We start from the raw sequence: 25000 nt of genomic DNA, 5'->3' as shown, positions 1-25000 counted from the left end.
GACTGATATAATCTAAGTTTGCCCTTTCACTACCCTGATCGATATTAACATCATGTCTTCATAGATTGTTTTGGCACCATTTTTGCTTTCTGCCATTCAGAATATTGTTTTCTTTATGTATTTGATCTTTGTATATGCTCTGGTGGGAGATGGTTCATCAGCGTGTGTGTGCAGTGCCTCCTTGTTCGTCGTGGCAGTGTGGTTCGCTAGTGGTGTGTGTGTGTGTGAGATCACAGCACTGATTGAAGCCGTATACACACACCTAGCACCCAGTGCTGACAGAGGCTGTTAATGTTCAGTTGTTGATGTACAGATGTTTTAGCATCATACAACGCTCTTGTCTTGAGACACCGACTGCTACACACCGAGGGCTAATGCATTACACTGTGGGGTCCCTCGAGGAAGGACCCCTTCCTCTTTCCTTAAAGAGCTGCAATTCTTATGAAGTGCCACATGATGGCGCTCTAGGGTAAAGTAAGCAATTGTCTGTCTTTAAGGAGCATAATCTTTTTTCAGACCACATTCCACATCTAAGGACGTGCTGTGGGTGCTGTGACTTGGAAATGAAGCACATGGTCTCCACGACGACTCTTTCTTCTTTAACGGCGCCACCGGTGGGAGGGAGGTGCTCACTACACACACTGCAGTCCAGGCAGTGTCGGAGACGTTTCTGGGCATCCTCAATCCGTGGTGTTCTTCCTGCTTGGTTTGAACCTTGCTTCCTGTTGGTAGGCTAATGATAATCTAGAGCGCAGTTCTACATTACCTGAACTGGTTCTGGTCATTGAAACTAATTTAGCACCATGTTACTTTTGTCAAGCTGCAATTTTGTTCTTGTTCTTAGCCAATAAATATTTTTCTTAATGTACCTGTGTGCAGTTTCATTTGTGTCTGGAGGGAATAGGTGGTTCTTCCCAGCAGTAGGGTAGTCTGGGTTCTTCCCAGCAGGTAGTCACCTGACCTTATGTTGGGGGTATTTCATCCGCAGTTTCTCACTGTCATTTATATGCAGAAAGGGGGCACATTTTAATTAACACGTTTAATTCACCTGTCCACAGCGCGCTAAGGTGACACAGGTGCCTGCGTGTTGCCCCGCCCCTTGGACACGTGCCATGCTGCTTCCTGTGCCATATACCTCTAGGCAAAACTAATCAATGACGGAGTGCTGATTTCATGGGGTGGGACAATAAGGCGGTGCGTGGGAGCACTGAGCCGAATCAGTATGCGACTTCTGAACCATGTGAGTGCTTCAGGGTGTGTGTGTGTGAGACATTTATTTTTGAGGTTGTGAACAAAAGCCCCCCCCCCCCCCCCCCCCCCCCCCCCCCCCCCAAATCATCTGTATCTGCTCGCTGGGTCTGGTTTTCCACTTTTATTCTTTTTAGGTAATTGTCATTTTTCTGTATCTTTTTTTTCTTATTGTGTCTTTTTCCCTTTTTATATTTTTATTACGGTGCTTTCGTGACTGGCCAGGTGGTGGTCTGGCTTCCCTGTATGTTTTATCTTTAGCAGAAATGGGACAATTTCACACTGAAACTCTTCTCCTGTTTTGGAATTCAAGTATTCAAACATTAGATCCACTTATTTAATGTGTGTGTGTGTGTGTGTGTGTGTGTGTGTTCCAGTATGTATTCCTTATTGCAGTCGTGTGTGTGTGTGTGGCCAGCAATCGTACCTGATTAACCACAGTGCTGGATTGTGTGTGTGTGTGTGTGTGGGGGGGGGGGGGGGCGAGCAGTCATCCCTGATTAACCACAGCACTGGATGCTGGGGTTCTGTGTGTGTAATTAATGATCTGTCTCCTGTTCTCTCCCCTGGCCCAGGCTAATGGGATTCCCCTGACCTGCAGACGCCACTGCCTCGGGCTGGCCACGCTCACGGAGGTGCTGGGCTTTGGGCAGACGAAGACACGCCTTCCTGGAGGAGGCGTCTGGCTTTGGGCAGGCGAAGACACGCCTCCCCCAGCTGGTTGAATGTAACCAGCTCACCCACTCCCATCCCAGGAACAGAGACGGAGGGGGAGGAGTCTGATGACGGATGTTTCCAGGAAACTGAGATTTCCAGGGTGATTGTGAAATGTTCAGGGCAGTGGGAAATTGTGGTTGTGGTAGGTGGGGGCTTCTGGATACGTCCTAAAGGAGAGAGCAGCTTTAACGATGCAGTCCAAATGTTTTTCCAAGGCTGAATTCTCCTGCTTCCTTCACATGTGTAACTAATGAGGGTTTATGGGAAATAAAATGTACTTTTAAAATTCATTCCTGCAATGATTATGATCAATTGCAATATCTATTCAAAATGCAGACATTTTCAAGGCGCAGATATTTTCAAGGCTAAAAAATACCCTACTCCAAAGAAGAATAGATGTTTAGGAATAGAAATCTCAATTTACTTTAATCTGTCTATTAGCCTACGTACACAAATCAAATTACATAACTATGCAAGTAAGATTGTCTTTTAAATGTGAACTATATCTGTCGTTATATCTTCCTGGGCAGGTTGGTAAGCTTCACACGACCTGAACGGAGCAACAGCCCTAGTCTGACGTTAATGTACGCGTTGAGACCGCCTGCAAACTCGTAACCGAATATACAAACGAACAACCGATTAATTAATTAGTTGATCTTTTCGCGCGCCCTAATTTCATCGATAGGAATATGCAATGGCACGAGCTGTTTGTTCCTATCAATACGCTCCAACGGCGCTCACAATGGCGCGCGCATTAAAACGCCGTCGGTTTCCCGCCACTGTGCCTTGGGTGTGTGTGTGTGTGTGTGTGTGTGTGTGTGTGTGTGTGTGTGTGTGTGTTACGCCTAGCCGGTACCGTCTTAACAAAACACGACGAGAGTCGAAGTGAAAATAAAGTTGCGTAAGCAGACGCAATCACATTTCCTCGATTTGAGTACCACACATGTAAGTGGTCCACATTAGAGCTGCACATGTCTGTGTGAATATCTCTGTTCGTACCGCCATTGAAATGACACGATGAGTAACGTATCGGATCGGGCCCACTTTCTCCTGTAATGTGAACGCGGCCTTAAACATTTACGAACTGAATGTTTTGAGATGTGGAGAGTTTCCGGTTGGAGTGCACTGTTACATCTGCCAACATCACATGTGAAATTAAGACCTGTTGTTCGCAAGGTCGTGTGAAATATTTCATCACTTTTCAGGTTATAGAAAGGCTTGTCGGTGTTTTATTAAGATAAAGGGATGTGTTCGTGTGAGACTGGGGCTAGACGCGGGAGGAACGGGAGGACTCCCTAGTCAAGTTGGGAGTGAGACTAGAATTAACGACCTACGGGAAGATTATAGCACCTTGATCACAAAAACCAAAATTTGGCACAAGAATAACCACAAATGTCAACAGGAGACCAACATTTGAAAATGTTCTTTTGACGTGCAGTAGGTAAATGTAACATTAGAAGAAACAATGTTTTAACCCACAAATACCATAATAGAAATAGTGGGTTAACTTGATGTAAATGAAAGCAACCTGTTTTTTAGTTTTACCATCTAAATAGTTTGTGTTAATGTACATAATACACAAATCTTTTGTTTTGTAGCTCATCTGTACATAGGTAAACACAGGGGGCTAGGGGACTGTGGGAGGGGCTAGGGACCTTTGTGGGAGGGGCTATGAATGAAGGGTTTAGGGCAGGGATGGGCAACTGGCGGTCCCCGGGCCACACACGGCCCGCATGCTCACTCGGTGTGGCCCGCAAATAGATCAATAATAATTTAATAATTAAAAGAAAAAAAACCGATAGAGCAGGACTTTTTTGTTCTTGTCACGTAGGGCTACGCCCCCCCTCTCCCGTGTCGGTGTTGTTCCTTGCCCGGTTATCCCGCCCTGCGTGTCTGCTGTCCTGGTTTCCCTCTGTCTGCCACGCCCGTGTCGTCATTGTGTTCAGTTGTGTCTAGTTTAGTCCTGTGTACTTGTATCTCTGTGTTTCGCCCGTTGTCGGTTATTTGTGGTTTGTTCGGTTTTGTGGATTATCTCTGTCGTTGCTGTTCTGGTATTTTCCGTCTCCGTTGTGTTTCTCCGTTGTGAATGGCTCTCCTGTTACGACTCCTGCCTGTCCTGTTGACCACTTGGACGGCTCTCCCGTTTTGACCCGTGCCTGTACAAACGACTTCGCCTATGGAATTCCCCTTATTAAATCTCGCTCTCCTCAGCGCTACGTGTTACAGTTCTTTGATATGAAGTTCAAATTCAGTTCAAATTCCTTTTTGCACTTTTTATTAAGCAAATGTTTTGTCTTTGTTGCTTATTAAGGACATGTTAATGCATCTATATGCAGAAAATAGATGTATGTTGGTGCAATAAACATACAGATCTGAATTCATTTAAAATGTGTTCTTATTGAGAATAATTTGTAGTGTCTTTCATATCCAATTATTTGAAGTGTGTGGTCATGTGGCCCTCCAATAATAGTGTTGAAAACATTTTGGCCCTCTTTGTCATGGAAGTTGCCCATCCCTGGTTTAGGGTGTGTAGGATAGAACAGTGGCATTGGGGATGGTGTCGTTACCCAATCCAAACCGGAAACCCAATTTTGACTGCGCATGCACGGAATTATACGTCATACAATTTATCCCGCCCTTTCCGTTTTACGACGCTCTTCTTTGAGAGTGTAGGAAAGTAGTTGGCTACGTGGTCGTGGTTGTGTTTTTTTATCTGCGAAAATTAAAACCTTCTAATTCTATCGTGCCGTTCAGGTGAAATAGTTAATACAGTTATTTAAGAACTGGACTGAACAGATACCTGAACGAACCTCGTGGATGGGCAATAATTGTTGTACTTTATTTTTAATAAATACAACTTTATCAACAGTTGTTTTTGTGTATATTTTAGTGCTGTCAATTCCAGGTGCCGCGATTAAAAGGATTTTGCTCAAGCTTGCTAGATTTTCTAATTAGCAATCCAGGTAAAATTAGTGGAATCAACACAATCCAGGAAGCCTGAGCAAAATCCTGGTGAGGACTTTTAATCACGGCACCTGGAATTGACAGCACTAGTATATTTACCTCTATAATATTTATTGGGTAAGGCTGTTCCAGCAAGCCATTGAATGGAACTATTTTAACTGGCGGAGTGTTTTTAACCAAACAGGTCTTATTTTCTCGTCCTCTTTAATTCAAAATCTTTCAATAAACAGCAATAATGGAACTGTGGTATAATCGCAATAATACACTCGAGGTTCGTGATCTACCTCATGCCTACGACCGCAGCACAGCAGTGCCAATATTACACGTTATAGCACGAACCTCGAGTGTATTATTGCGTAAGTGCACTTTTACGATTGCCATAAGCATTTAACATAGTATGATCTTTTGCACATGCGTAGTCCAATTCAAGTGTCTAGTTTGACGCGCATGCGTAGTCCAAATTGGGTTGCACGTGTAGTCCAAATTGAGTATGCCGTATTCGTGTAGCAGCAGCCGTAAGACTTATGACGTACAATTCCGCGCATGCGCAGTCACAATTGGGTTTCCGGTTTGGATTGGGTAATGACAGCACGGTTCAGGGACGCGGTAGACATCTTGGAGAGGGAGGTTAGGGCTAGGGTCCGAGGTGAAGGGTGTGCAGGGTGTAATGATGTTGGGGATGGTGCCTGGATTGGGGACAGGATGGACATCTTGGGAGGTTTTGGGCTCTCCTGTGACTGAGGGAGGTGTGTGTGTGTGTGTGTGTGTGTGTGTGTGTGTGTGTGTGTGTGTGTGTGTGTGTGTGTGTGTGTGTGTGTGTGTGTGAGTGAGAGAGAGAACAAGGAGGTGATTTATAACAGTAACAGCAGGCTCTCTCTCTCTCTCTCTCTCTCTCTCTCACTGAAGCAAAACCAGGAAATCCATTACAAAAGGACACCACAGATGATGGCCTTTCAGCTGTGTGTGTGTGTGTGTGTGTGTGTGTGTGTGTGTGTGTGTGTGTGTGTGTACGCATGCCTGTGCGAACAGAACCAAGCCAAAACATATATTAGAGCAATATGATGATAAATACTTCTGGAGTTACACAACTGCCAATGGCTCCATGACCAGATAGTGACTTCAGTGTGTGTGTGTGTGTGTGTGTGTGTGTGTGTGTGTGTGTGTGTGTGTGTGTGTGTGTGTGTGTGTGTGTGGATACACACACACTCTAGCCTGTCATCTCAGTGTGATGAGTGCATGCGGATCCTCTTATCTTGTTCAGTTATTTTAATAAAGCCTCCTGCTGGTTGGGGGGTCCGGATGAGGCCGCCCAGGGTCCAAACAGAGGGACGCAGTCCTGGAAAACGTTCTCACACACACACACACACACACACACACACACACACACACACACTAACGGCAGTAATGGCTCTGCAGCAACCACGGCCACGTCTGTGTCCGCGGGGCGCCTCACGCGTGGGGCGAGTGTGTTCGGGGGCTGGCTGGCTCGGCCTGCCCAGGACGGTGCCTCCCTCTGGGGGAGACACGGGGGGGGGGGGCACCACTACTGCTACCCATTACCCCTTGTGTGAAGTGCAGTGAGGAGGAAAATTGGAGCGAGTGTGAGTCTCAACAGGCCCACCTGAGGCAGGGGGGGTAGCGGGGTTACCGGGTGGCGGTGCTGGGGGTGTTGGGGGTTGGGAGGAGGTGGGGGTGCCCCTCCAGTTCTCCAGTTCTCCAGATGGTTATTTAAATGCATGACTTGGAGATCGACGCCCTTGAAATTAAAGAGACTGCTAAGAGATACTTACAGTGATGAGTCTTTTTTTCCTTTCACTGGTTAGATTGAGACGTTGCTGTCTGAAATTCTCCTTTGGTCTTAGACAATCAATGAGAAGTAATACCATACATATTTCTGCCTATAGTCAAATTCATTAGCAGCAGTAGGCAAAATAAGAACATAAATAAAAAAAAAGCCGCGTATGAATGAGTGTGCCCGGCTTGGCGGCGTGGTCACTAATAAAGGGTTCGACTCGCTTTCATCCCCAGAACCGACTTTAGTTCTTGAGGCGTTTTTGAACGCAGCTCCGATTCGTTTGGGTTTATACGCGCTATGCACCAGACGCACCAACGATATAACGATTCATTTCACGAGGCTTCAAGTTCCTTTAAAAACTCGAATTTTAAAAGACCTCCAGCAGAACAATCAGCTATTCCACGCGTTGCTTATTAATTATAAATACTCTAAACGAAATATCACAGGTTCGGCATATTACCGGGTGGTTTATTTCGTTGTCATTTCAAGCTGAATGAGGGTTCTGATGCCCCAGTACTTAATTAAGGACCCAGAACACCAGTTATCGCCCATATCTGTCCACATGCCCCCGGAGTTTAGTGGGTCACCCGTCCTTCTCCACGTCCGAATTTCTGATTGACATCTGATTGTCTTCTATATCTAGTGCACTGCTACATGGGTTTACTGAAAAAAATAAACATGTTCTTTTTCGTATTATTTATATAAAACGATAAATTGCTAAATATAAATAAAAACTACACTAAAGAAATTGTACCTTCCACCTATAATAATAATAATAATAATAATCACAATAATAATAACAACAACAACAACAATAATAATCACAATAATAATTATAATAATAATCACAATAATAATAATAATAATAATAATAATAATAATAATAATCACAATAATAATGATAATGATAATAATAATAATAATAATAATAATAATAATAATAATACTAGTAGTACTACTGAGTTTATATCAAACTATTGTTTAGTGAATCCACAGCAATTACACTATAAACCGGCTAATTACGGCTTATATTAGCCGGCTTATATCATATATATCGTGCCGAATGTCTGAATTCCCCCTCACATTTAGTAAAGCAAGTTCATTAATTTTTTATAAAAAAGTAGTTCTACGATAAAGCTTCTGCGGATGTTGTAACCCCGGGTGTAACGGGTGTAACTCCTCACAGAGATTACAACCTCCATAAAACTCGTGGTAGTTCGCCAAGCGTTCATATTCATTCATATTTTCCGACAAGCAGTAAAGTCATGATCTGTGATAAAGAACGATGACAAATAGCCGATTTTCTTCTTTCTCCATTTGCATTCAAATTGTCCTTACGGCCTCAGGACAAGAACAGTTGCTTACGAGGTCGAAACCATTTGTAGTCTAAGTTTTATCAAACGTGCCTTGTGGCGTTGGACACAGCGTCGGGCAGTAGGGCGGCTGACCACCAGGGGGCGCAGGCACAGGCCGAGCTGCTACACGGCGACGGTGAAGCACAGATGTTGTCTATTCCGTGCTATTGTTTCCGACCCATTCACGGAGGAGACCTCAGCTGTTGAAGGAGACTCTCCATTATGGCTTCAATGTTCTTTTGTAAATCATTTCCATTAAAGCATTTTTTTTCAAAGGAAGGTAACAAAACGAAGGTTAAATGACGTTGAACAAGGCGCTGGCTGGCCGGCCGTTTCTGGCCCAATGGTAGACCGCTGTGTAGGATGGGGCTTCAATCAACGACAGGGGTGTGTGTGTGTGTGTGTGTGTGTGTGTGTGTGTGTGTGTGTGTGTGTGTGTGTGTGTGTGTGTGTGTGTGTGTGTGTGATGATGATGATGAATAGAGGCAGAGGGGGAGGGAGGAGTGTTAAAAACATTACTGAACGTTGTTCTGAATTCTGAACAACAGAGCAAAGAGGTTTGCCATATCGCCCCCCCCCCCCCCCCCCCACCCTGGGAGGTACGTTACTGTACCTACCAGTCAGATGGCGTCACCATGCCACAAATGATGTCAGTGATGAATTACAGTAACATTTGACATCATGGAGAGACCGTAAAGGCAGGAGGGTGTGTTCATCCACGCTTGGTGTTAGTAAAGGCCCATGTGTAGGGTACGTAAAAACACAAACGAGCTTTCTGGTCCTGCTCACACCCACTTACCAGTCATCGTGTGCGACGGGGCTAACCTAACACGATTCACATGCGGTTTCTCGAGATTTGGGTCTCCAGCTAATAGTTACCCACAATTCTTCAGTAGATGCTTCCTTTAGTGGGCTTGGCTGGTTGTTGGGGTGTGGTACTTCAACACATCCACTGTGGAAGAAGGCTGTGTCTTTATGGGGGGGGGGGGGGGGGGGGGGGGACACCTCCCCACATCCGGAACATTCTTCTCACAAACTTGATTGGATTTCTATGTGTAACTCCAAACATAAACTTGGGTGAGAACGAACTCAGTGTTCATCAAAATGTTTAATTTTTCAGTGAACGAAATAGCGAAATACTGCATGTTACAAACAGACCAGAGTTTTAAGACAGAAAAAAAAAGAATTAATTCAACCTCAAACTCTTGGATAACGAAATAACCAAAGTCCAAATGACTGAGTTGAATACCTTTTCAGAATGGCACCTCATTCATTCCAAGTTTTCGAATAAACTCACTGACCATTTTTCTAGCCATTCCAGCGTCTTGACACGGAGCGGCGACCTCTGGTAGACCGTGAATAACAGCAGTCAAAGAGGGAGAAGAAAGCTTGGATAAAGCTAACAGGAATGAGCTCTAAATTCGCTCACCATGCCATACCATAATACTCAGGCTGGGAGGGGCAGCATGGCAACAGAAAGATCTCCACCAGCAACAACTGGTTGGCCAGAACAGCAGTGAAGCGGGTGGGAGGCTATGGTGCCTGCTGGGTTTGAGCCCCCCAAATGTCTCTGCACCCCCTCGTCCCCTCGTGCCCTGTCCCACGGGGTGTAGCCTGATCTGCAGGACGCTGCTTTGTCCCGCACGCCACTGAGGTGTCGGCTGGTGAAAGTGTCCAGATGGGTTTGCGGGACTGGGCTTTGTGTTTGTATTTGTTTGTCTTTAGGAAGCAGTGGGTGGAGCTTTCTGGTTTGTGTTCGCTGTCCTGCCCCGCCCCCTCATTTTCCATCCCGCCTCCGGCGCGCAGCTACCACACCGTGTTCTCGCCCAGGTCCTGGCCCGGGTGTGGCAGGCCGGCGCTGTAGCCGGTGCCGGCGGCCAGGGGGAAGGGGGGGCTGGGCCCAGCCGTGAAGCCTCCGGGCCCGGCCTCCGCGGAGGGGTGGAGTGGGCCAGGCACAGGCGGCTCGGGACTGGGCGTGTCCGCGTGCGACAGCGCGTCAGCGAAGCGCTGTTCGTCTGCGCCGTGGTGCTGCGGGCCGCCGGCCGCCTCCAGGACACCCGAGCCCAGAAGGTAGGGGGCCTCGGCCGGGGACGGCGCCTGCGATGAGGGGGGTCCATGGGGGAAGAAGTCGTAGTTGAGCCCTGGACCGTAGTAGTCACCCTGGTACTCTGCAGGAGTAAAAGACAGGAAAATAAAAGTGATTAATGAATGAGGGAGTAAACAGCAACACACACACACACACACACACACACACTGTATCAACAATACGATGAAAGGAGATCCAGCAGGAAAGGAGAGACCTTGAGAAACACACCCACACACACACACACACACTCTTATTTTACAAACAAAAACTCATGCACTGATGACCTACACTTTACACATAAAATTAAAAAACACAAATACAAATAATTTTCCATACTGTGGACTACAGAAAAAATCTCTTGCAGACACACACACACACACACACACACACACACACACACAATGTTCAGGCACCAGACATGGGGTGAGCGGCCTCTGCTCTTCACTGCCTCCAGCTTTGGCCGTGAATTTACTCTAATGTGGCTTATTTACTGCACGCGCACACAAACTCAATAACTGGCAACCCAGGGGACCCTGCGGTGCCCACAGTCAGATTACATTCCACTCTGCCTTGAAGAATTAGCATTGGACCGAGCTGCATAGAAACAGGCCGTTATTAAAACCCCACTGTTTGCAGGCCTCATGTGTGAAATGTAAAATCAGCCTGCCTGCCTCTATTAGGCCTGTTTTATTGTTTGATCCTGAGAGCGATGGCCGGTTTGATTGAGCCCTGCAGACTACATTTCCCAGCAGGCTCTGCTGGATTGGACTTGACTGCTCCACAATCAGTCAGTGTTGCTGATCGGCTGAAGTGTAGAATTGGAGCCAGAGTCCCGCATGCTGCCGTATGCCTGCACACACACACACACACACACACACACACCTGCCTATGTCTGATCTGACAGACAGGAACTGCCCTACTCGATTAGTGACACAGTGGGGTGCGTACTTCAAAGTCTGAACAAAAACGTCCAGCAGGGGGCAGCACTGTGCTTCTTCCTTTCACTGGGGCAAGGGACTGTGTGTAACGGGTTCCCCGCTCTGCCCCTGCAGCCCTGGAGTCCAGCCCAGCTCGGTGGTTCCCTCCTAACACACACCTCACTCATCAGTTCATTACCAGGTTTAGGAGGTGTGTTACAACAGGGAACAGGGCAATTTGTGCTGGGCTGTGGTCCTCCAGGACCAGAGAGGGACACCTCCTGACTAATGGACCTGTGGCAGCTCAAACGTGTAGAGAGAGATAGGGAGAGACAGAGATAGAGAGAGCGAGACAGAGAGAGAGAGGTGTCTTTGTCATTTCAAGGTGGGGGATGAAGACCCTCGGTTGGAGTGGGAGAGTGTGCAGGACTCAGCCTGCACCTGTAAGCGTGCGGTTTGGAGCACGCCGTGAAGGACGGCTTGCTTTTCTCTTCTGCGTGCCACGAAGGACAGCTCTTTGTGCGTGTGAAAGAGGATGGAAGAAAAGACCCAAAGAGGCATCATCACCACACACAGACAGATGGATGTTGGGGGGGCGGGGCGGTCTCCTCTCGTACCTCCGTAGTAGCCGTACCCCGCAGGGCCCAGGATGTCGGGGTCGTCCAGCCGGCCCCCCAGGGGCCGCATCCTCCGTGGGCCCCGGAAGAAGGCGTGTCGGCGTGCTCCCAGAGCGCTGAGCTGTTTCATCCGTCGCTCTTTAGAACGTCTGTTCTGGAACCACACCTGGAGAGAGAGAGAGAGGAGAGAATGAGAAAGAGGAGGAGAGAGAGAGAAAGAAAGAGGGGGAGAGAGACAGAGGAGTACAGTTGAAACAATCCACCCAGGCCGTAGGGAACCATCAAAGTGTGCAGTCCACAAGACTGTGGGTGGAACAGACACAGAGGCATCACAGCTGGGAGGAGGTGTGGGGAGAGACCAGCGCCCTGACGCTCACAGCTGGGAGGAGGTGTGGGGAGAGACCAGCGCCCTCACACTCACAGCTGGGAGGAGGTGTGGGGAGAGACCAGCACCCTGACGCTCACATCTGGGAGGAGGTGTGGGGAGAGACCAGCGCCCTCACACTCACAGCTGGGAGGAGGTGTGGGGAGAGACCAGCACCCTGACACTCACATCTGGGAGGAGGTGTGGGGAGAGACCAGCGCCCTGACGCTCACAGCTGGGAGGAGGTGTGGGGAGAGACCAGCGCCCTGACACTCACAGCTGGGAGGAGGTGTGGGGAGAGACCAGCACCCTGACGCTCACATCTGGGAAGAGGTGTGGGGAGAGACCAGCACCCTGACGCTCACATCTGGGAGGAGGTGTGGGGAGAGACCAGCGCCCTGACACTCACGCCGCCGTGACATCACCCCGAGTGTACGGAAAACATCTGGAGCAGCACACACTCTCACACTCACATTTCACACGCTCACATTCTCACACACTCACACACTAACATTCTCACACACTCACACACACACCCACACACTCACATCCACACACTCACACTCAGGAATGTCCTCATTCCTCACACTGTCCTCAAAATGACGGGATGTGAATGGAGATCTTATAAAGTGCTACAGACTGTTATTTGACACGTTGGGCATGACTTCCTGTGCGGTAATTATCATTAGACTGGTGAAGTGGTCACACAACAGGTCAAAGGTCACACAGCTGGTCAATGGTCACCCAGGCCATTCTGGTGTCCGTCTCTGTGTGAATATCTAAGACCTGCATGGTCCCCCCCCTCTCTCTCTCTCTCTCTCTCTCTCTCTCTCCCTCCCTCCCTCTCTCCATGACCTGTGTGGTCTGAGCTAATCCAGAGATGACACAGTCGATATGTTACTCTACTAGTGGATGTCCTGACTGAAACCTGAACTAGAAAGACATGTGCATTGTCAATAGTGCAGGAAGCACTCTGCTTAGTTTGTTATCGTTTGTTAAATAATTAAATACAAAGATCGCTGTCAGTACAGGTGTAGTGTTTGCATAATCATTTGCATAATTACTTTATGTGTTTCTAGATATCAGTTTGGCTCCATTTAGCTAATTACGCATTACACAGCACACCTAGACCTGAATCAACAGCTTAATCCTAATTCTAATTTAATAGTAGCCTCACCTGAAACCACAATGCAAAACATCATTCTAAAATCCTAGACATAATCTGATAAGGGCTGATAATGCACAATCCAGTGATTTATATTACAGTGTCAGGAATCCAAACTTCTATAGGTTTAGCCTGATTATTAACTGATTTTTGCTGTGTGGACACTTGTTATTGGTCCACTCAGTCCTGAATATTCAACATATGTAACACACATTAAACATGCCTGCGTTTCAGTTGGATTATCTACAGCCATTTACAATCAATCATCTAATCAAATATCTACAAATATAGATTAAAGTGTTTGACAAATGTGACGTGGTGAAACACTGACTACACTGCTAAAGGAAGTGCGGAAAGGCCATTCCAGCTTCACTAGCAAACTAGGGCTAAAGCAGAGGTAAAGCAGGCTAAATCAGGGCTAAACCAGTGATGAATCAGGGCTAAACCACAGATAAGCCACAGCTAAACCAGGGCAAAAGCAGAGCTAAGTTAGGGCTAAAGCATAACTAAACCAGAGATAAAGCATAGCTAAACCAGAGCTAAACCAAGGCAAAGCATAGCTAAACCAGGATTCAATTTGGCTGAAGCAGAGATAAACCATTAATCATAAACAGGGTTAAAACAGGTCTAAAGCAGGGCTAAGTTGGGACTGAAGCAGAGCTAAATCATGGTTGAAGCAGGGCTAAGTTGGGACTGAAGCGGGGCTAAATCATGGTTGAAGCAGGGCTAAATCATGCTTGAAGCAGTGCTAGATCACAGTTGAAGCAAGGCTAAATCATGGCTGAAGCAGGGCTAAATTGGTGCTGAAGCAGGGCTAAACCATGGTTGAAGCAGGGCTAAACCATGGTTGAAACAGGACTAAATCATGGTTGAAACAGGACTAAATCATGGTTGAAACAGGACTAAATCATGGTTGAAGCAGGGCTAAATCATGGCTGAAGCAGGGCTAAATCATGGCTGAAGCAGAGCTAAATTGGTGTTGAAGCAGAGCTAAATTGGTGTTGAAGCAGAGCTAAATTGGGGTTGAAGTGGGGCTAAATTGGGGTTGAAGCGGGGCTAAATCGGTTGAAGCAGAGCTAAATCATGGTTGAAGCGGGGCTAAATAATGGCTGAAGCAGGGCTAAATTGGGGTTGAAGCAGGGCTAAATCATGGCTGAACCAGGTCTAAATCATGGTTGAAGCAGGGCTAAATTGGGGTTGAAGCAGGGCTAAATCATGGTTGAAGCAGGGATAAATTGGGGTTGAAGCAGGGATAAATCATGGTTGAAGCAGGACAAATCATGGTTGAAGCAGGACTAAATCATGGTTGAAGCAGGACTAAATCATGGTTGAAGCAGGACTAAATCATAGTTGAAGCAGGGCTAAATCGGGGTTGAAGCAGGGCTAAATAGGGGTTGAAGCAGGGCTAAATAGGGGTTGAAGCAGGGCTAAATAGGGGTTGAAGCGGGGCTAAATTGGGGTTGAAGCAGGGCTAAATCATGGTTGAAGCAGGGCTAAATCAGGGCTAAATTGGGGCTGAAGCAGAGATAAATCATGGCTGAAGCAGGGCTTGAGCACTCACGTGCTGAAGCAGGTGCTGTCTGGTGCTGGCCACCCTGAAGCGTGTGGTCTCCTACACTAGTCAACATGGCCATGGTCTCTGGATAAGAGCACCAGCCAATCACTGAACATGGGACCTGGTACCACAGTTGCTATGGTAACTGTAACAGCGCCACACAAGCCTATGATTAAACTCTTACCAAAACTGTAACACAACTGTAACAATTTTTAGTGCCAGACCTCATCCAGCCATGTCTACAAAAACAGGATATTCAAATGATAGTGTGTGTGTGTGTGTGTGTGTGTGTACGTGTGTGTGTGTGTGTTTTCGTGGCTAGAGTGAATAGAAGTGTTTAAGGTAATGTTTGAGCTCCTACACAGAGAATTATGTTGAACTTAGTGTTAAATATATGCACACAACAGTGTTGAGCGTCATGTTAAATATAGGCTATGCTTTTACAACAAAACCAAAAGTATAAAAATATCAATCATAGCCAAAGCGCTATAAGACTTTAATTTAATATGTGACACGCCTCCTGCACTATTGGCAAATAACACAACCTTTTACCTGACAGGTTAAGCTTTTTTTTAACATGGGCACAGAAACATTATATGACATGGCCAACTATAAACTTGCTTAGAAAATAAATAATTTTTAAAAGCCGATATATTTAGAACAGCATGTGACAGTTCAGGTCATAATGATGGTGGTGATGGTGAAAGCTCCAGCATGAGGTGGTGAGTCTGAGAGCACGTGTGATCCAGCACACACCAGCACAGACCCGCACGGACCCGCACGGACCAGCCTAGATCAGCACAGACCAAACTGGGGGAAACCCCCATCAGCAGGGACACAGGGACAAAACCTGCGACGGGCAGAGGCGATCGGAGAGGAGGAACAGAAGAGGGAAAAGGAGTTATGGAAGAAAGTGAAGGAAGAAAAAGTGATGGAGAGGGTGAGAGAAAAGGAGTGAAAGGGAGGTACAGAAAGACAGAGAGGGAGAGTGAGAGAGGGAGGGAGAGTAAGAGAACGAAGGAGAGAAAGAAAGGATGGGACAGACAGACAGATAGACCGACAGATAGATAGATAGAGAGAGATAGAGATAAAGACAGAGAGAGAGAGAGAGAAAGAGAGAGAGAAGAAGAGAGAGAGAGAGAGAGAGAGAGAGAGAGAGAGAGAGAGAGAGAGAGAGAGAGAGAACAAACACAGAGGCTCACTACCTAAAACCACTTAAGCATTCCTCTCCACGCTCGGCAAAGCCAACACCTGCTTATTGAGAACAATTGTCTGACTGTCGGGTACATTTTAATGGAAATGCGCGCCCACCTCCTGAGCGAGCGTTGTTTAGGGATTACAAACACACGCTGCCGCGCCCGCATGGCTCCTGCGTGCAGGCCGCAGTCCGCATTTAGCGCCTAACAAATGAACGCGGAGCCGCGGCAATGACCGCCTCCATCTTGGCTCACAGGAAGGACGAAAACGTGAAGACGCGCTGGGCCGGGAACCCCCGGTACACCGGGACAGGGCTCGGGCTCGTGGACAGGCTTTGTTGGACAACAAGAAAAATATTTGTCAGGGGAAACGTTTCGGGGCATCGCGCACAATTATCTACGATATGGAGAAAAAGATTATATCTATATTAAAGGAACAAATATGCACGTTTCTGCGTTCTGGACATATATTAAAAGATATCTGCAACGACGCAGCCCTGTACGGTCGAACAGAATGATACAGAAATTATGTTATTGGACAACATTGTATAACGATTCAGTTAATCTAACAAACAAAAACCGCTTCATTATAAAACTTCTTTCTCAGCGCTGTCGCCCATACAAGTCTGTACGAAAACTACGAAAATCACATATATAATTATTCAGCGTGCTCAGTGAAGCTATATAACGTAAATAATAAATAATTGGCTTTAGCAGAGAAACTGGCTTTGCTGCACACCTGTGTCACAGTGTCACTAATATATATATATATATATATATATATATATATATATATATATATATATATATATAAAGTCGATTTATTTATAACTGTAGGCCTTCTGAGGAAACGATTTGTCTGCTATCAATCCATAGCTACATTGTTAATTAAAACGCTTTTAATCCAGAGATTTGAGCGTATGTTTAGTGATTAATAAGCATGCCAAAATAATTTACCACTCTCTTCAAATTAATTAGAAAAACATGCGCAAAAAAATAGCCAGCCTGTCGTTCTGATTCAAGCTCGAGCGTGTACGTCACCGTTCTCACGCCTGCAAAATCATTTTGATAATGTGGGCGTGATTATTTAATGAGGTCGTTAAAAAATGCCAATTATGGTGGTAGAAGAGAAAGAAAAATCTAATGATTCTGACCTGTCCCTTTGCCAGCCTAAATGTGTTATCAGTAATTGGTCCAGTATTCACTGAACTGCTGACCGTAATACCCCGCAACCATTGCAAACAACACAACAAACAAACAACAAAATAAACGGGTTATTTGCACGAGCCACACAGAATATTACTGCAAAAAGAAAAAAAATGCATATCCTAACTTAGTAGGCTAATATTATTAACGCATGACATTTCGGATTCTCATTTTAACATAATACATAAACTCTGCGCTCCAAAATAATAAAGCCCTTAGGTATTCTTACTTCATGAATCTCTGGGTGTGTATGTCTTTATATGAATGTTTCTGCGCACGCGTGTATCAGCCATAATAAAGGCAGGAAATTCGACCTTCACGTGGCTCGAACCTCCTTCCAAGGCCTCAGACATCCTAGAGTTCTAAAAACTTACTATCGCAGTTAAGACATCATTGCATTTTTTGTAAGTATCCGAGACCTTCAGCAAAAAAGCATAGTTACCTGGATCACGCGCATATTGAGGCCAGTCTCCTGCGCGAGCTGCTCGCGGATGTGTCGCGTGGGCTTTGGCGTGGCTACAAACGCCGCCTTCAGCGTCTCCAGCTGTTTGGCCTTGATGGTGGTGCGCGGGCCCCTTCGCTTCTGACACGAATTCTGCTCCTCGTTTTCGTTGTTATTGGTGTCCTTATCTGAAGACGTAGAATTGTCCGTCTCCTTTGTGTCGTCCTGGACCGGCTCCGGTAGATCTGGCGATAAACTTCGGTCCGTACACGATGACACTGAGCAATGATAAATAACACGGTGTTATATTGTCGCCGTGGGACTGGGTTCCCACCCCGAGTGATATAGTAGAGGCCATCTTCACTCAGATCTAAACTCAATTCTCTTAAAAAGGTCTCCGAGATTTTGGGTTAAATTGCAGTCAATAGTTTGGATCGCGTGAGCTTGGGCCCGGGTAAAAGCAACCACAGAAAAAACGAGGAGACGACGCTCAATAAATAAAAGTCAAAACACGTGCATTCTGTAAAAATATATATCGCAAAAAATGAAACAGGGTTGCCTCCCGGGACCTGCTGCCGCGCGTGATAACGGCTTGTCATTGTCTGCCGAGCGCGGATAGACAACTGAAGGAGTTTATCTGACACGAATGTATGAGCCCAATCCAGTGAGTTATGTTCAGCGCGGCGCGTGCGGACATCACCAGCCTGTCCGGCCGGAATGAGTAATAGGTTACGTCATATTCTCCAGTACCACCACTGCGGAAGGACGTTGTTAGAAACGGACACAGCAGTGTTAAAAAGCCAGGACATCTGCCTTTTGCAGGAAAGAAGGCGTTATAGCTTACAATCACCCTGCGTTAGGCCTGCTCGAATAAGGCACAGCGCCACAAACTACCCACCACAGTCTATCAGAGTGACCAACCTTCCTTCACTATGTGTCTGGGTTAAAGAATGTTCAACAAAACACGTCGGAACTTAAAATGCCAACTTATATATGAAGGTAAAAATGTCGAACACATCCGATGTTTGCAGAAAATTAATTTAGGCGGGACTTTCTCACTAAACACTCAATCATACCAAGCCAGTGAACCGCGACGTCACACGGGGCTGTGACCCGCGCGAGGTGAAGGCGAGACTGACGTCATGTTTGCGTTAGGAAACAAACACGCTGTCCGTGGTTCTTAATAGACGAGGGCGGCACGGTCTCGAGCGCTCAACGAGCCAGGCCCGCAATCACACGTCGCCATTTGTTTTATATTGAAGCGTTTTGAAGGAAACCTCACTAGCTCACAACCTCACTAGCTCAAAAATAAAATATTTAGGCTATACAATAAAATAAAAATAAAATCCAACTACAAATTTGCAAAAAGGAGACGAAGCAAACGAAATTTAAAAAATCGGAGAAAAGCTCTTGGCAGCATAAAACATACGCATACACTATTTCTCCATGTTTGTTCCTGTTTCCTTGATAAGTGGTATTAGTAGTGAAACAAGAAAACATTGATGAATGTATCTCTGTAAAATATATTTTAAATCTTATCTCATTTAAAATATTAATACGCACCCACACACACGCTCTCTCTCTCTCTCTCTCTCTGACACACACACACACACGCACACGCACACACACACACACACTACTCAGATCACGTCTTTTCTCACCTGAGTTCAAGTTAACCTCTCTGATAGCACTAGCGCTCATGTAGTCTTCTTTGCACACAAACTTGTTTTCGTCAATGACGTAAAGCTCCTCGCCCGTGGACAGTTGCTTATTACACACCATGCACGTGAAGCAGTTCAGGTGGAACACCTTGCTGCGTGCTTTTCGCACGAGGTCGCTTGGAGAAATGCCCTGCAAACAACCCGCACATTTGGTGCCGAAACGCCTGGAATGAAAAAAACGAAAACACGAAATATATTTATAGAACCATAATGAAAATGATTGAACTGCATTTTACTGCCAGAAAGAAATAAACAAACAAACAAACAAACAAAACAGCAAAACATAATAATAATAATTATTATAATAAAGTCTAAAACACAAGAGCAGCAATCGCAGCAGCAATAATAGCAACAAGAATACAGAATAATACCGACTGCGTAATAGAATAATACATGTGCGTATAAAACATTACTTTTAAAACCATCCCTCGGCTCTATCCATCATGTAAGCGTGTGCGTATAGATATCAAAATATCCGAGAGACAAGGCCTTCTCGACACATTCTCTACCAGCTTTTGTGCTGTCAATGTGGAAAAAAAACCTCCCAACTACAGAGTTATATACAATGCGACAGTGACAAGCAACGCACTGCAAATGAGGTGATGTTATTACAGGATTAGGAAGAATAATTCTGAACCGTGAAAAGCCGCGCACGAGGTGTAAAAACCATTGCCATCCTCAAAAACACAGCGAAAGTAGTTCCATTCTTTTGCGCAACAAAAAAATAAGTACCCGCTAAACCAGCGTGCAACTAAACGCATTCCGACTTATTTTAATCACGTTTAATCGTGTGTTTTTTTCTCTGAATGGTGGAGTATTTATTTATAATTTGGGACTAATCTACAAACCGAGGCATTATAACCCTGCACACTGCAAAGGTGGGCCTGCACGGCCTGTTTACGCCGATTTGGTTAATCTCTATCAATCCTGTCTGGCCTCCAGGGGAAAAAACACAAATTCACAGATACGTCACTGTAGGCTGGATTCGTGTTTCAATGACAATGAAACGAAAAGAAGCCTTATCTGTGTTACACCTATGCGAAAGGGATGGGGGCGTTGAGCGCGCGCTCCCCCGGGTTTAACACTAATGCACTAAACCTTTCTCATTTGTTATGGTATCGAGTCACTCTCTGTCTTTTCAAATGCATCTCTCCCAGTTAAGGGACAAAACAGTAGTTACTCAACAAATGGGGACGCATTACGGGTGATTACTGTTTCGCCCCAGTAATGGCCCCCATATTCAAAAAGAGCTGGGTGCACCCATCGCGCGCGATGGTCAAGGCCGCGTGAGATAACAATAGACAACACGGGGTTTAAACACCAAATGACATTAAACCGATCTGTGGAGGAAAAAAGCTGACGGAACTAATTGCTGTTCTGTCGAAATAGTTCATAGTGTAAAATATGACACACGCAAAAAAACCCTGATACAATAGTCAGAGGTGTCGATACATTTAAGTCTTATTGCATCGATAGACGTGGTGATCTTTGATCAGTATTGAATCTATAATATGAAAAAAAGCATCGAAGAGTGAACGCGATTTATATCGCATTCTGTGATATATACCGCGATTTATATCGCATTCTTTGCTAAGTGACATACCTGAACTGGATTTTCTGGTTCACAACTATGCTTCATTTTGGTTAATGAACTTAATAAAAAATGTCAGGATCTGCTTTATCTGTTTCTGTAGAATATTCATTTTTCATTAGATTTGTTAAATAGTTAATGCACAATTTTAATCCGAATCTGTTCTGTCTTGTTTGATAAATGGCAGACATCACAGCTAACTTCATAATAGTTTTTTTCTCTAGTAATCCAGGGGCGTGCGAGGCACAAAAGAAAACAAAGTATTCGAGCAATGAACAAATATTTTAAAGTGCAATTAACATCCCAATGTCACACTTAAAGAAAAGAACATTTTCTCCCATGATCGCGGGTGCAAATGGCCTCGGCTGCTTGACGGACAATTCTCAAGCAAAGGTGTGCGAATGCAACGAGTAATGAGTTGTCATCAATCAAGAGCTATTAATGAACGACGTAGTATCGGGAGAGGTTTGACGGCGCATTACACAAATTTAGTCACGTTAATCCACAAATTGCGACTAATCCAGAGAAAAGAGAGCGCGGGGCAGGCAGAAATCTTCAAACGCGGATTACTTCTGGAGCTGTTGATGAGGTGCGACAGCGTCGGCGCGCGCCACAGTCGGCTTCTCTTACCTGAAAAAGTCAATTTTGCAATAGAGCTTTCCGTCCCTGGAGAAGCATTTCTCGGTCAGGTTACAGTTGCACTCGCAACACTGCACGCACTTGGCGTGCCACGCGCGGTCTAGGACGTTGAGGAGGAAGCGATCCAGGATGGGCCTCTCGCACCCAGCGCAGTGCACCATCATTCCGCTCTGGAAGGGGCCGAGAGTCGACCTTCCCGCTCGCCCACCGCGCCTCGGACCGGGCCCACGCGGCTCGGCGCGGAGCAACGTCTTGGCTCCTTTGATAGGGGGACGACGCAAAGCAAACGGTCCGTCTTGAGGAAGACGCGTCGCCACGCCTAGAGAGCGACACCCCGGGCGCTACTCCCGTGCGTTATACCTGCCGGCATCTGTGCGTCCGGAGCCACCTAACGCAGTCATAAACATTATAACGTGGAGTTATAACGACGATTCAAGCGTTAATGTTGCGATTCTCCAGCTGGGCCCACTTTCGCTCAAAGTCTTGGCTTGGCAGGGTTTAATCTCTTTCTTCTTCGTGGCGCCGGTCCACCTGTTCGTGTCCACTAACCTCACACTGACACTTTTCGCTTCGCTGTGTTCCAGTTCGCGGGAGCCTCGCGCATCCGTATTCAGATTCGGTGACGTGCTCCATAATGCCACAGCCACCGCGTCCAATCAGAGACGGGTTACCCTGGCAACGCGTTTAAATAATGGCACTTTCAGATTGCCACCAACGTCGTGCTCCGGTTTTGCTAAACATCTTTAAATGTTGAAGGTATAGCCTGCATGTAGGTGCTGTATTTGAGCATGATTACTGGTCTTCAGTGTGTTTTTTCTTAAAGATTAGCCCGAAACTACAAATTTATTCAAACAGAAAAAAACAGAAATTCCTTATAGTCTTGGACACTGGGGTCCAGTTTGGAGGATATTGGTGGCCTATACTGTTGCGAATAGAAGAATCTTTTTGAAAGCAACGCGAAATCTGGACTTGAAGAGCCTTATTGTTTAGGAAACTTTTAAAATGTGATTTTTCCCGTCACTGTTGTGTTCCAATAATACTTCTGGACAATTTGTTTTCATTACTCTTCAGATGGAGTTGGAAGGTAAATCCTGCTAGCGTTGAGAAATGTGATAAAACACTCGTGTAAATCGTTTATTTGATAAAGCCTCCCTCACTCGTGTAAACCGTTTATTTGCAAGTTGTCTCAAGGCATTGCTTTCTTTGCTACATCTTTTGTATGTCTGTGTGTGTGTGTGTGTGTGTGTGTGTGTGTGTGTGTGTGGGTGGGTGGGTGTGTGTGTGTGTGTATGGGTGGGGATTCCTGCTTTTCCCTTTTATCATGTATAAGGCTATTTGCAGGGAAATGTCCAGGATTAAAACACTGGGATCCTTCAATAGCGGGGGACGGATTGCCCGGTGATTTGACAAAGTAGCCACAAATCGAAGGGGAATTTAAATATTTACCCAGGTAATCATTTTGTTAGTCACAGAAAGGCAAATATCACGTAGACGTTAATTTACATCAAGAGACCAGGGAGACAGAATTAACAACTTTTAAGCAGTTGTGTAATAGCCTATAGATTAGCTGAATCGTGTCATCATATCGATTGTTTTATATGAGCTATTCTCTAACACATTATTGGATATAAAACGGGAGGCTTTTCTTAAGCAAATGTCTAAGGTTGTTTATGAGGACTACAGGAAATATTTAAAAACAAGCGGCGACTGAAAAAAATGTGCTGCCTCACCCTCAAACGACGACAAATGATAAAATAGGCCATATCATTTTAGAATTGCATATTTTTCTCTACTTAAATGACGGTGGTTGAACCTGCAACTTTAGTTCACGTGGCCAAATAGATTAGCAGTTAGGTAATGATTTGAGGTTTCTAAAGAAAACGGGTGTCAGTGCAGACTGGCGAAACATGGCCGTCCGCGAGCCTCCAATATTAGCTAATAGAAGCTCGTGAGCAGTACCACAGGTTTCAGATCCTTCTGGTAACAACGGCATGGGTGCACGCACATTTAAAATGTACAAAAGGTAAATAATTTCAAAGCAAGATATTATTATTATTATTATTATTATTATTATTATTATTATTATTATTATTAGTGAATTTCCTGTGTTGAACTAATAATGAATTATTATTATATTTATTATTATATTTAAAAACAATATAAACGTCTTATAAACGCCTTCTTATTATTATTCTTATTCAAAGCATAACACTGGGAGCCTATTAGTATTATGCATTCTATCTATCTATCTATCTATCTATCTATCTATCTATCTATCTATCTATCTATCTATCTATCTATCTATCTATCTATCTATCTATCTATCTATCTATCTATCTATCTATCTATCTATCTATCTATCTAGTTCAGTAAGTTCAGCAGAAATGGTGTAACCCTTTAACAACACGAGGTCTGAGTGGTGACTAGATAATAGCGCTCGCGGAACCAGGGAGCACCGCAGCGAGCGCGAGGCGACGCCTGAAGCGAGGAGCGAGACCCCCGCGGTTCTTGGCAAGCGACCACATCGCGAGCTTGGCTTCGTTTAAATTTCTAATCCCGCCGCGATCTGCGCTATTTATTTCTCATGCCAAGCATTGTTTTCTTGACTTCCCATTTAAAAAATCCACAGTTTTGCTTTTCCGAATTAGCCTTCAGTGAATAAGCAAAGCCGACAGAGAGCGGCGCCTGTTTGCATATCTATAAACGGCTACACGGGTAATGTTTAGGCTAACAGGTTATCTGTTTACATATTCGCCGACAAAGCACATCGGTCCAACATCGTCAGGTTTATTAAGATAGCTACCACCTAACCTCTCTCTCTCTCTCTCTCTCTCTCTCTCTCTCTCTCTCTCTCTCTCTCTCTCTCTCATACACACTAACACACCTACGATTATAGACAATACCTTGCAGATTGTTTGCAGCACCCCCCCCTCCACACACACACACACACACACACACACACACACACACACACACACACACACACACACACACACTGAATCAGTTTTTGTATTTCTTGCGATAGGCCCCGCCGCTATTGCGCGGGCTGTGGGAAATACAACACTTGTGACATGAAACTCCTGGGCACGATTGGCGCGCGGCTCTGTTCCTTTATGTCCCCTAATCAATAGGCGGCCGTATTAGTCTTCCGTAAAGTCCTCGAAAGGGCTCGAACAATGCGCAAAGACCACCGCGGAACACCCAGTGCGCGAGCCACCTGCGATAACTTGGGGAGTTGTCCAAGGTGCTGAAAACAGCGGGGTGTTTGTGTCGGGCGCACGGCGCTTCTCAGTGACCATGTTAACAGCTCACCAAATTAAAACGTCGGGTCATCTGGAAAAGGTGAACGACACCGACTGAGATCCTACGACTCTCCCGCGCTGAATTAACGGCCATTCAGGTGTGACCGCACGGCCCTATTT

The 25000-nt window shown here is 45.6% G+C and overlaps 2 protein-coding genes across 2 annotated transcripts in view; one reads left to right on the top strand and one right to left on the bottom strand.

Moving 5' to 3' along the window:
* ptpra (protein tyrosine phosphatase receptor type A) overlaps positions 1-1661 on the top strand; it is a 90319-nt gene extending 88658 nt beyond the window's left edge. Inside the window, exon 24 of the transcript XR_013122214.1 lies at positions 1645-1661. The gene's annotated coding sequence lies outside the window, so the exon portion shown is untranslated. The remainder of the gene's footprint in view (positions 1-1644) is intronic.
* A 7513-nt stretch (positions 1662-9174) lies between these two features.
* Positions 9175-22177, bottom strand: lhx5 (LIM homeobox 5). Its single transcript, XM_076979838.1, has 5 exons — positions 21570-22177; positions 19289-19512; positions 17628-17905; positions 11700-11865; positions 9175-10247 (listed from the first exon to the last, which is right to left on the bottom strand). The coding sequence occupies exons 1-5, from the start codon at positions 21740-21742 to the stop codon at positions 9886-9888; spliced, it is 1203 nt and encodes a 400-aa protein (XP_076835953.1). The 5' UTR covers positions 21743-22177; the 3' UTR covers positions 9175-9885.
* Between the last annotated feature and the right edge of the window lie 2823 nt (positions 22178-25000).

This window comes from Brachyhypopomus gauderio, chromosome 18, assembly GCF_052324685.1.
Source record: "Brachyhypopomus gauderio isolate BG-103 chromosome 18, BGAUD_0.2, whole genome shotgun sequence".
Taxonomy (NCBI): Eukaryota; Metazoa; Chordata; class Actinopteri; order Gymnotiformes; family Hypopomidae; genus Brachyhypopomus; species Brachyhypopomus gauderio.
The sequence above is the reverse complement of the archived record's forward strand: the minus strand, read 5'-3'. Positions and strand labels throughout refer to the sequence as shown.